The sequence below is a fragment of the Urocampus carinirostris genome, chromosome 18 (assembly GCF_059441175.1).
Source record: "Urocampus carinirostris isolate Australia breed hairy pipefish chromosome 18, RoL_Ucar_1.0, whole genome shotgun sequence".
Lineage (NCBI taxonomy): Eukaryota > Metazoa > Chordata > Actinopteri > Syngnathiformes > Syngnathidae > Urocampus > Urocampus carinirostris.
In genome coordinates, this window is record NC_142366.1 from 23,826,861 (window position 1) to 23,840,210 (window position 13,350).

At 40.5% G+C, this 13,350-nt stretch overlaps 1 protein-coding gene and 1 long non-coding RNA gene across 4 annotated transcripts in view; both read left to right on the forward strand.

Moving 5' to 3' along the window:
• svila (supervillin a) overlaps positions 1-3,198 on the forward strand; it is a 42,381-nt gene extending 39,183 nt beyond the window's left edge. Inside the window, exon 38 of the mRNA XM_088322852.1 lies at positions 2,663-3,198. Within this exon, the coding sequence (XP_088178978.1) occupies positions 2,663-2,749 (87 nt within the window). The 3' untranslated portion in view covers positions 2,750-3,198. The remainder of the gene's footprint in view (positions 1-2,662) is intronic.
• An 8,975-nt stretch (positions 3,199-12,173) lies between these two features.
• Positions 12,174-13,350, forward strand: part of LOC148348693 (uncharacterized) — a 62,782-nt gene continuing 61,605 nt past the window's right edge. For all 3 annotated transcript variants that reach the window (XR_015847595.1, XR_015847597.1, XR_015847596.1), the window contains exon 1: positions 12,174-12,448. This is a non-coding gene — a long non-coding RNA (uncharacterized LOC148348693). The remainder of the gene's footprint in view (positions 12,449-13,350) is intronic.

The following is a 13,350-nucleotide window of genomic DNA, read 5'->3' on the forward strand; positions in this document are numbered from 1 at the left end:
CAGCACAGCCTGCACTTTTTTTACCCAAGCCATCATTTAAATGACTGCTTTTTACTTCTACTTGAGTACTGTTTTTTTGAAGTAACAGTACTTTTACTTGAGTTACGCACTTTGGCGTTGCGGTTTGGCGCCGAAGTTATATTCAGAGAACGCGATCATAAAAAACACGTACACCAAACTGTCCTTTTACTTCAAATCACGAAATCCAAAGAGTCCGGTAGAAGACGCGCCGCTTCCTCTCTCCACCTCTCCGTGGTTTACGGCCGACGTCATTTCCACTTGTCGAAAAAAACAAGTTTTACAAACTTCCTTTTTCCCTTGGGCCAAAAATGTCACTATTTGCATATCGAATATGATTCTCTGTTCGGTTTCATTCATCAACGGTGGTTCTATTCTTCTGTGGCGGTTGTTGGTATTTGGTACGACTCGACTGCTGTCTCTCAGGGTGCTTAATGCCGTCCGTCACGGCTCTCATTCTGCCAGAGAAGGCGACGTCACGTGCAAAGGGTCAAAACTCACGCAACGATTTTCATCAACTAAAACCTCATCTTTGTTTGGCATGCTATCTCAACATCTGGGTGGGCAAAGTATGACCCGTGGGTCATACAAGGCATGTCGGGCTTTTTAATGCAGCCTGCTCAACAAAAACGTGACACTGATAAAAAAATATAGATATATTGTTGTTGGTGCAATTCCTAGCCACAGTGTGCCTTCGGGACCGACTACTCCGTGAAAATTTGCAATTTTTTTTAAAATGTTTTTTTCAAACCTGTGTTTTTCTGAATGACAGGGTTCGTACCGGTGCTTGAAATCCTTGAAAATGCTCCATTTTTAATGTTGTGGAAATGCTTGAATTTTGAGTGAAGTGCTTAAAAATGATTGAATTTGGTGCCATTGCCATGTTTTTTTAACAGTCCTGACTCTTTCTAGTACAACTCTCGGAACAGATTTAGACACAGGTCCTCTGAATAACACACACACACACACACACACAATTTTTTTAAAAAAAACTTAAAGACTGGTGATCTTTTGCTCTTTATCATTAAAATCAGTCCATTTTTGGCTCATTTTTCTGTTTTATACATATTTTTTTACAAAAATAATAATCCTACTGAAGGCAATTATTACCCAGCACCTGTAAGGCCTTTTCCGTGTTTAAAAACAAGTGCGTTTACAAGCAGAATGGCAGAATTGATGTCCGTTTACAGCAGCCCATTGACACAACAAGATCGTCGAGCAGAGATAAGAACGGCACAAAATGGCACAGGGTATGTGATAGCGGCAAGTTTGCGACTTTACTTTAGTCGTCAAAGTCAATTAAAAAAAAAAACGTTCGATTGATCGGCACTGGATTTCTTCCACTGAAGTGACTGAAAAAATCGGCCCTGAAAAGTGCTTGAATTTGGCCAATAAGTGTAAAAACATTTTATTGTGTTTTTCATGCTAAAAATGACTTGCGTACAGTTAGTTTTTTTTTAAAGCATTTATAACAAAATTAGGGCTTTTTTGGTCCATCCCCTTAGGAAGAAGACCTCTCGCTCCCCCCGTGCAAAGCACAATGGTTCAGCGTCAACTCCTTCAAAACATGAAACATCCTGCACCTCCGAACACCAAATCCCCTTATGGAGTGGAAGTGCCATTGCACTTTTTTTTAATGAAATTTAAAAAGTTTTTTATGGTGATAAACAATACATAGTGTCACTTTAAAAAAAGAGGCATGATACATGTTTGCTGTCATTTATAGTATTTGAAAATGGTCTTTTATTAATAAACAGTTGTAAAAAGAAATATAACATGCACACATGAATGTCTGCATGTACATTTACTAACAAAGACGTATTATAAAAATAGGATCTCATTTTCTCCTCGCGCCTCGCTCGGGTATCGGATCGAGAGACCGGATCTGCCGATGCAGAAATAGGAATTTAATCGATCTTTTTTTTTTTCTTTTTTTCCATTTTATCCATTTCTTTTGACAGGGTTCCGCCAAGGTCTTAAAAACATTGACTTAAATGTGATAACCACAAACTAAGGTCTTGAAAAGTTCTTCTATTTTCTCTCAAATGTTTCATCTGCGTGATAGAGCTAATAACCGCCTCATAAGTACACTGAATAAAGTATTTGTCGTTTTCTCCAAACGGAGCTTTAGGTTCAGTCGGTCTCTAACCCGGAGCAGGGGTCGCTCGCCACTCGGCCCCCGCCTTCCGCGCCGTGAGATTGGTCTTAAATTTCATTGGATGTAGTCTAGAAAACCCCCTTCTTTGGGTTAGCTTCTGGGGACCCCTAACAGAAATCAGCTGCAAAATATGCTAAAAACAATCATACATCACCTATTATTTCACATGATTTCAGTTTTTAATCTTGTTTACATAGCCAGGTCAAAAGCGACCCTAACGATACTAATACGACCATTTTCTTTTTTGCTTTATTTGGTTGAAATCGACCTTCCTCAAAGTCAGGACATCTTGACACGATGGACAAATTCACATGGTTATTGTATGCATTTCCAATCCAAAGGGGCTGACCCTTATATAAGAAGAGGGTTCAATGGAGAAATCCCGGAGGAACCCCGTTTTAAACTTCTCATCTAGAAGCCGAGCGGCATGCGCTTCCGTCCGATGTTCGCGCCTTTGTCACGGAGTGAGGCTTTGTGTTCCCACAGAAAGGCCTGGAGATGACGAGAGAGGAGTACGCGGAGCTCCCCGCCTGGAAGCAGGTCAACTTGAAGAAATCCAAAGGACTCTTCTAAACCGCCAAAGGGGGCAGCGTTTATTTTCGAAAAGCGGCTTTCGTCGGCGCGTCCAGAGGTTCGGGAGCAAGCGGCTGCTTTTTCTTTTGTTTTTTGGGTTTGTAAAACGGGCGTTACTGTGAGCGTGTACTGTACATATGACGTGGAACTTGTTGGATTCCCTCGGGACAATAATTTATATTTGTATTACAGTAGGACAAAATACATGAAAACGGTAGGGTGCTAGAAAGCTCTTGTCGTGTTTTGTTTGTTCAATTCTGCGGATGTACAGATAAGACACGCTTTGCGACGCAACGCTCCCAATAAGTGTTTAATGACTCACTACGGATGTTTTCGGACGTCTTTTATTTTGAAGTGCCTCGCTTTTGTGTACAGTTTCGATACAAATCGCAGTACGCCTTTCGAGGACTTTTGTGACAAATGAAATAAACCCTGGATGTGGAAACGGATGTCGGATGAGGCGTTGTCTTTCGATTTATTTTTTTGCAGGTTTCGTCAAGGTGCTTGAAATCCTTGAAATTGTTTTTAAACGAAAGAAAAAAGTGCGTAAAAATGACACCGACGGTGGCTCCGATCCTCATGATGGAATTGTCACGTGAAGCGTTACCGCCCCCCTGTTGTAGCATTCAAGAGGACGGCTTTGTCAGAAGTGCCGTGGGAATTCCGTCTCTTTTTTTGAGAAGCGGCTCTTTCGTCTCAGCTTACTGAGAAGAGACTGTTCTTGGCTCCCAAACAGCTCCTCAGATTTGTTTTTTATTTTTTATGATATGCACCAAATGATTTAGTAATTTGGCATTTTATGTTTCACAGGAGATCCCCGCAAAACACAAAGGAGTATAATTAGAATACTCATTGGTCCACCCCAAACAATTGTAAAATGCAAACTAAGATTTTTTTTTTTTGAACCACATTGCAAAATCCCTGTAAAACAATAAAAAATAAATCGAAAACAGGAACTCTTTTGTGCTAAAAATAAACTATAAAATGCACTAAAAAAATCACTATTTACCATTAAATTTTAACCAATTTAGACACAGGTCCTCTGAAAAATTATAAATGAATATAAGTTAAACAAAAAGCAAAGATCAGCTTTTTCTAGGATCAAAAGATGGAATGCACTTTGCTTCGGAGCAATCAATATCATTAAAATGGGTCCAAATTTTTGCTTTTACCACATCCAATCATTTTAAAGTATGTGCCAGCAGCAAGACTTCATCAACATTTCTTGTTTGAAGGTACAAGACAAATTGGCCTTGAAAGTGCTTGAATTTGGCCACGAAATAGGTGTTTAAACCCTGAGTAATACAGTTGGCTGGTTTTCATTATTCAACGGCTCAATGTGAGTGTTTTTGTTGTAAGCGATGACTTGGATTGGAGACATTGATACAGTGCACCACGTAGGTCAAGCTTTTCTACCGTCCCCGAGACGGTCTTGATTCCTTATCGTACCTTATCGTTTTGGTGAAGGTGGCAACGGACGCGTGTCCTTGGCGAACAAAATGGCTCCGATGGTCGTCTCTCGGACATGGGAATCGGTTCTCTTTCTGGACGCCATTTTTCTCTTGCGATCGAATTCTGCTCCAAACCAATTCTTTGACACACGACTTCTTTTTAAACGAGAGAGTCATTAACTTTCTAACTTTGTTACTTTCTGGAACGACTTACTTTTTGCAAGTGGCCAACACCAATTGTAACTTATAGCGGCAACAAAATTCCCCGAATAAATCACAAGTTCTATAATTTCACAATTTGCCTCAACCTAAAAATGAAAAATTGGGTTCAGATGTTTTCGCTTTATTGTTTTGTCGTTGAATCCAATCCTGTTGTGTAATAAAAACCTTCTTTAAATGTAGCTGACTTTTGCTGAAATGGAAATAATAATAATAATAGTGGCATGGCGGACATTTGTCTTGGTGCCTGATGACGGACGGAAGCGTAAGATACTATTGCTTCATTTGATCCTATGGGAATATATTTGTTACGTTTGCAGATTTGTTTTGGTTTGAACAATTTTATTGACACTATTAACAGCAAATAAACAATGTGAGGTTTGAACAATTTTTCTCGATAATTTTAGCAGCAATTAAGCATATTCACAATTTCGTTATATCTGACAATATGACATTTTAACAATTTTTTTCAACATTTTTAACAGCAATTAATGGTTTGAACAAATTCATTGACACTAATAACAGAAAACAATCTTGTCAATCTCAACAGCAATCGAGCACATTCACAATATGACGTTTAACAGCAAACACAATGTGAGGTTTGAACAACCCTTCTCTAAAATCTTAATAGCAATCAAGCGTATTCACAATTTCGTTGTATAACATCTTTGTTACAAATCCACCGACACCAACAGCAGCAAAACAAAGTCGACAATCTCAACAGCCGTCAAGCATATTCACAATTTTGTTATATCTGACAATATGACATGACGATATAACATTTTAACACTGTTTTCTGACATTTTCAACATCAATTAAACAATTTCAGAGTTATTATCTTTTAATAGTAGTTAACCAAAGTGTAAAGGGCAAAACTATTGTGCAAGGGCATAGCTCTGTCATCCCACCCTCCCAAGCAGCATCCTTCAGTCCTCTTTGTGGGTCCTCTCCCTTCTTACTTCTACTTTCCACAACCCAGGCCGTTGCTGCCGGGACCCCCACAGTGTAGCCCCGATTCCCACTCCGGGTGGGTGCGGACGATTCTTCTTTATGGTTGCGTCCTAGGCCCGCCGCTCGCAGATTGTATAGTATCTACAGCCATTTGGAGCACAGCCACTGGGGGGGATCTGCCTGCACCTCCATACCAGCAGGTTTCTAGAGGTCCAGATGGTTTGTTTAGGTTGACTAGTCTGATATGCGGAGTTCGGAAACATTTCAACTTTGAATCCGTTTGGCCCTCCAGGTCACACATCGGCAAGCCAGTGAGGGGCGCGAACCCCTAGATGGCAGCATTGTGCACCACACCAGGATGGCGTTTTTTAGTCACGGTTTTCGTTCTAAATGGACCCTTTCGTCATCAACACCCGCATACTCCACGTTACTCTTAGAATATTACAGAAAATAGGATTAAACACAAGGCGACAAATGCTTTAAGATCGGTTCACGTCTACCCGGCGGAATGTGGCACTATAGCGTTCGCAAGTACTCGAGCGTCATCTCATGAAACGTTACTTTGTAAACGTGTCCATGTATGGATTGAAGTCTGCCTGATTTAAAACGTTTAGATTAAACCAAACGATTCACGCAACCAGATAGATGCCTCATCGAGCACGAGCAAATATGCTTAAAATGCAAAATTAAATATAATATTGACATTTTATTTCCGGTCGGGTAAATGACGTCACCTACCAGTCACATTAAATGAACGTTTCAATTCAGATTTGTTCTTTTTACGAATTGATTCGGTTAAGGTCATTCATTTGAATCGACTGTCACAGTGGGGTGCAGTCAGTGCTGTCGCAGTCGAGCGTGCGTTCCACTAATGACCGATTTCCAGTTTCTCAGGCAGTCTCCCATCCGAGTACTGACCAGTCCCAACCCTTCTCAGGGCGGTACGACCGTAAACCGGTCTCGTGAGCCGCAAATAAATCATGCAACCAAGTTGCTTACTTCCACACCTTGATTACAGATATTTTTTATCACAGGTGAGTTACATTTACTCCATGACATTTAAGTAAGTTTTGGAACATTTTGTACTTTTGGGAGTATTTTGAAATCCCATGCTTTTTACTTGAGTGCATTTGTGAAGAAGAAACAGCACTCACCCCGCTACATTGGGCTACATTATAGCCATTATGTAAATCCCCTGCGCGTAAGTACCCGCATTTCTGCTTTTTTTTCGCCCCGGGAGTACTACTTGAACGTGGTTGTTGGGGCCGTGGTCTGTTGAAAACGTGCCAGGGAACCGCTAGGGAGTCCTAAAGAGCAGTATAACCGCATGCAGCTCCTAAACCGCTTGTTTTTTCATTTTGTTGGTATTTATTGGGGTTGCCTTGACATGAAACCTAACTAAAGACACTCACAGAGGCCTAAAGTACGACTGTGTACATTTTCACGAGAATCAGCTCAGCGGTTTCAGAGCCTATAAGCCACAAACAAATCGGAATTTATATAATAGTCTAGGATTTGATAAGTGCAATAGTGACGAGAATCTGTCATGATGGGGTGATGCACCAAAATGTAGGCAGCAATCACCATCAAACTTGAAGAACTTCTTAAAATAATTCAGTCGGAATTGTAAGGCTTCTCTGATCTTTCAGTTCAGTATTATTTTGGGGGGATTTTCATATCAGATCCTGTTTGGACAAAAATGCCTCTTTCCTCTTTAGTTTTGTATTGATTCATCTTTGGGACCACCCTGTCAGCATGAGTCATTATCCGTGATTTGATTTACGTTAGGTTTCGGTTCTTGAGACTGCCCTTTTAGTATAAAAGTAATGGTCAGCCATCTGAGCCCTTGTGCTTGTGAACTCCTAGAGCTCCTGCATTGTTCCTCATTTGTGCTCATAATGTAATAAAAACTTAAAAAGAAATAATCTCACCTTTCGTTTGACCGACCTCCCGTTTTACCACGGACGTGGTTCGGACGCGCCATATCAGTTCCTGCTGAAACAGGTTTGACAAAATACTCCTTTTTTGAGTGGAAATTTCCTCTGCCGTTGTATTTTGTGTTTAGGTTTTTATTTAAAGTTATGGTTTGGGTTTTGCAGACGGCCGTTTCAATATACGAGTGTTTGTCTGCCGTTTTTAGTTTTCATTTTTACTCATGGATCACCCTCTTAGTATAAAAGTCATTGTCAGCCATTCACACTTTTGGATTCTTTCAGCCAATGCCTCGTAGCTCATTTGTGCCTGGAATATTCTGTAATAAAACTTCCAAGGAAACTGTTGAGCTCAGTTTTTTTTTTTGACCAACTTCCTGGCTGACGACCCGGATATGAAATGAACGGAAAAAAAATTAATTCCTCTTCCAATTTAAATGATAAAATGAAGCAGTGTAATTTCAAGAATATACTACAAGTTTTTGCCTCATTTTCAAAATGGCGGCCGCATGAGCACGTGGTTGCGATGTCACACAACGACACAAACGACCGTATTTTGCGGACTATAAAGTGCATCTGAAAACCCCAAATTGGCCAGAAAACCAAAGGTGCACCTTATAATTGGGTGCGCTTATATACAGGAAAGTTACATTGAAATGATATTGCATACACGGTAACTGTTCTGCCTCTGAGAAACACGGGGTGGTCTTTGAGTGCCCTCTTGGGTTGAACCTTTTTTGAAAAAGGAAACAAAAGAGAAGCGCAGTCATTGGACGGCAGCTCAGACACCAACTTTCGAATGTTCATTGAAAGGTATCGTGATAACTTGAATGTTTTTGTTAATGGTAACGGTGTGTACAAAACGATGCACTCTTGAGTTGGTAACTGGTACTGCATGCGAGAACTGTTCTGCTTTTGAGAAATATAATAATAATAATAATAATTTCCTTTGTATTGTCATTCTTTTGTAAAAACGAAATGTCGATACACCTGACCCGTTGTAGCGAGCCGATGCAACGGGTCAGGTGTATCGACATTTCGTTCTTACAAAAGAATGACAATACAAAGGAAATTATTATTATTATATACAGTGGTGTTTGAATGCCCTCTTGTGGCTTACATGCTAAAATTAATTGTGAAATCAAATGTCATAATGTTACTTTATCCATCCATCCATTTTCTGCCGCGCTTATCCTCGTTAGTGTCATGGGGTATATCAATTCAAGTTCGATAAGTCTCACGTTACATCTCACGATAAGAGTCAAGAGATATTCATTTCAGCTCATGAGGAGACGCGACCAGTTCCAGACCCGATTCTCATCCGACCAGAACTTCGACAATTCCCCTTTTTATATTACGGCTCAGTCACAGAATGGTTGGGGAAACAAAGGGACTCTCCGTTGTATACACGGGAACATCAAACAGAAGAATGAAGCTTTTCTTACGCAGGTAAAGGGTTGTTGAATTTGGACAGCTCACCTACCCAAAGGTTGATGAGACTTTTTGAAGCAAGAAAATAATTGTCTCGATGGTAAGGCACCTATGTAATGAATAGCATTCTAATTCTAACATTGTAGGAAATTAATACAGAAAAATGATCCCATCAATGTTCAATGAAATCAATGATTTGAACTGAAATGTAGGAATGTTTACGCAACCCTAGTTCTTACTGTAGTTTTAATGCGCCTTATAAAAACCTCATCAGAAACGACTACTTTTTGAGGGCGCGCTTCAAAATCCTGTGCAGTGAGCTCGGATGAAACGCTCAAACGTCATCCCGCGCTTCCTTTCATTGTTCTGATCGAGCGCGAGATCGGATGGCCGACTTTGGCGTTTACGCTTTACGCCTTTGTCGGTGTCAGCAGTCGGCCCGGGATGAGGAACAAGAGCAATTAGGAGAGAATGTTCCTGCAATCGCGCAAGAACAACATACGCGGCGGGTTTGGTGTTGACGGAGAGCTCGCTTCTGCTCATCCGACTGTCGCTGCGAGCGTCGTTCGATATTTGCAAAAGCTTCCCTCGAAACGCCAACAAGAGAGACCGCGTCGAATCCCGACCGCCGTGTCGGTCTCTTCGTTTTCTCTTCATCGTTCTTCCTCTTCGAACATGCTCGCTCTTCACATGTATCTTCTCCCCGTGCACTTTTGCAGCCCGCGAAGAGTTTGATGCGTGACACCGTCCTCCCTCCTACTCCTCCACGCCCACAGGGGGCAGCGCGATCCAACCTCTGCATCGCCCGTCTTGAAGTGTGAGCGCGCGTTATTTGCAAGAAAAGCGTTTTGACTCGGATCCAAGTGCGCCCACCGGCATCCCTCCCGACAATCCGACACGCATTATGTAAATAGGCTTCCTAATGCCTTTATGCAAATCGTCCTGAATACTATTTTACAAATCACCTATACAGTAGACTCCCGGCATAGGACATTAATCTGTTCTGAGGTGGGCACTGCAAAGTGAAATGGCCGTATAGTGCGGGATAGGAACCTATGGATAGGAGCTAAAGCCTTCTGAACCCCCCGTATCACCCCAAAAAACATGAAAATGACTAAATACAGAATGCTGGGCCTTTCGGGTCTGCAAGGCTATGGTTAGGAGCTAAAGTCTGGGCTTCATACGTGGCTTTGAAACATGATTTAGGCTTACAAAAGCGAACTAAATTCAGCGGGGTCGGGACTACAGCTAGAGGTAGGTGTCGTGTTAGGAACTAGGGTTTGAGTTCCATATTGGTGCTCTGAACCGAATATCAGGTTCCAAAATAGGTTTAGAGCTCGGGGTACAGTCTTAAACGGGCTAAGGTGTAGGACTAGGGTTGAGCCAAAGGTTTGAAACCGATTTTAGGGTTCCAAAATAAGGTTGGGGCTAGAATTAGGGTTTGAAACTAAGCTCTAGACTCCGGTTCTTTTGATGAGTGCAGGATTTTATATTTTAATGGTACTGGGAAAAAAATGAATATTGGCTTTGAAAGCCATAGAAAGTGCTTGGATTTGGCCATCAAAAAGGTGATCCTTTGAAAATAACGCAAAAAAAATAACAATAAAAATAAAGTAAAAAAAAAAAGTAAAAACCAAAAGCAACAGATTGAGAGATGGAATGCACTCTCCTTTGATGCATTTAATATCATTCAAATGAGGCCGAATTTGGAAGCAAAAGTCACGTATTGCTGTTGCGCATGCATTCTTGAAGTGGATTGGCAGAATTGATGTCAGTTTTTAGCAGCCCATTGACACAAAAATATTGGCGATCGGAGCTAGGAACAGCTCAACATAGCAGCAAGATAGTTTGGATTGGTCCTGGATTTCTTCCTCTGAAGGTACTGGAAAAATAGAAAATTGTTCTTAAAAGTGCTTGAATTTGTCCATGAATAAGCTGTATGAACCCAAAAATATCACTACTTTTCGGCAAAGAATCTGTAGAGTCAAATGGAAATGTGTTTCCTGTTCTCCGCGTTGGACCCAGATGCTCGGTCGGACGAGGCCCAGATGCTGACGCGATCGCGCAGGGGGGAAAAATGAAAATTGTAATCAGGAATACTTCGCGTAGCAGTTCATCCAAATGACAAAACCGCATATTTCATCCAGTTTTTCCCCCTGGTGCCGCCTCTCTGGACTCACCGTTGCATGACTGACGTTAGCTTTGTTTTTCCTGATTGTAACGATGACTTTTTGTAAACTTACTGTCAGTAAAACGTTCTATTTGTTTGCATGCGGGTCAAAGAAAATATGCAACAGCAGCAAAAACAAGCAGGAAAAAATGGAGAGTATTACGTTACGGCACCATGACAGACTGCAGTAATCTGTATTAAAACAGGACTCTCCGTGGATGAGCCCTGGAAATAGTGGAAAACAACAAAAAGCTATACACTGGTATGTCTACTAACGAATTGGGAGTAGCTTATGAACCTAAAAACTGAGTAGAAGCGCATTTTGAACGTCGATGCGCTAATCCGAACATGAAATGAATACACCTTCAAATGAGATTACCGCACAACTACCATAAAATGAGAGTCGTGTAAAAACAAAAAAATCAAAGGAGAGAATAAAAAGATTTTGTTTTTTCGTCACTGATTGATTTCGCAAAGGTGAAACGCTCACCAGAGGCGTGTTCAGGAGAGTGATCAGACATGTAGTCTCTTGATAATCGCTTGCCGCGCACTGCTGAACGTTTTGTAATCGCTCACTGTGATTGCCTTACTGATCCAAAATGGCCGACGACAGTACAATGGATTTCGTTCTACAGCTTGCTTTGAGCGAGTTGGCTGATATGAGCGACAGTTCGCATATTGACACAGTTAAGGTTATCCTAAACGCAGTGGAAGGGTCATACCTGTCTTGCATTGTTCACAAACATTACCAGGCAATGTAAGACGATATATTACATCGCCAACAGCACTCGTCAGGGTGAGATCCTCCATCTTCTGCACTGTCGACGCCATGTTGGAAATCAAAGTAAGCGGTCTTTCTCCCGTGATTACTCGGGCACGCGAGCGCTCAATGATCACTGGCCGTTCAGAAGCTAGCGATAGCTCGCGATAGCAATCACTCACTCTCCTGAACACGCCTCATGAAAGTCTGTTGGCAGAAGGGCGCCCCCTTGTGTTGCCAGTATGAATTTCCTCGCAAGAAAACTTCAACTCAAAATAGACGCGTATTCGTAGTCATAATTGAACTGAAATTAGAAATAGAAGAATTGCTTCCAAAAGAAGAAAAAAATAACCACAACGAGGACCTGAGAACTAGAACTTTAAAAAAACGTTCGTATATTTGAACATAAATTGAATTTAGAACAATGTAATCAACTTCCTGAATCGTAAGATTGGTTTATATACGTAATTGATTGGCAGCGCGTCTGGAGTGGGCGTGGCTTATACCGGAACAAACAAATGAACAGAAAGTCAATGAAGCAAACGTGGCTACGCGGTCTAATAATTGACTTAAAAATGTGCTGAATTTTGCTCATTTTATATATAAAATGATTCTGTAATACACAATGCCCGGGGGGAAACTATAAAACGTCTGTCTTATACTGCTGACATCAAGCTAACAAGTCACTCGGAAGCTACATGAAAGTTTGGTGATTCGAAGACGAAATGGATAAGGTGTTCAATTGCGAGCTTTCAAGAAAAAAACAAGAGTTTGCTGCTTCCACAGGTTGGTGTCCACCTTTTCTTCTATTTCATTGAGTATGTGGATATTTTAAAGCCTCAACGTGTACTGTATGACCACTACATGAAAATGAGTGCTACAAAATAGCACTATGGGGTCGGCTTATATTCGATGTAGGCTTATATGCTAGTAGATGCACCATTTTAGTAGCTAGAGCTCCAAACAAGGAACCACTTAAAAATTGAAATGAGATTTAAAATAAATTGCTACCAGAAGAAAAAAAAATAGAACCAGAAAAACAATTACAACAAGAAATCAAAGAGCAAGAGCCACAAGGTCTACTATTACTTGAGTAGCTAGAAAACTAAGACGATAGCAACTAAAAAAGAATAATTGCTACTCAAAGAAATAAATAAAACCAGAAGATCAATAATCACAACTCAAAGAGAAAGGGCAGAAAAAGCTAAATTTAAAAAAGTACTAAATAAACAGGGGACAATAAAATAAAAGAAATGAATGGAACCAAAAGAACAATAACCAGCTGACCTCAAAGAGCAAAATCAATAAGAGCGACTTTTACTTGAGTAGCCAGAGAACCAAGAAATATAAGGACAATGAATAAATGAACTAAAACTGTGAAAAAGAAACAAAACCATTACTACAACAAGTAGGGTAAAAAGAACTCCTAGAACAATGATTTAAAAAAAGTCAGAGAAAGACGACTTACATTTACCTGCATAAAAAGATTATCAAGAACATCTAGGGAAAAAAATCCCTTAAATAGAATTATTTGAAAGGAAATCGTAAACTATTGTTACTTCAAGAAAAGAAGTTCAGGAACTAAAAACAAACCAAACTACAGAAGAAGAGAGAAAAAACAAACCTGGTAAAACTTGCTGGAGGAACAGATCTGAAAAGTATAATCAGAAAAACTGAAAGTAGAAAAA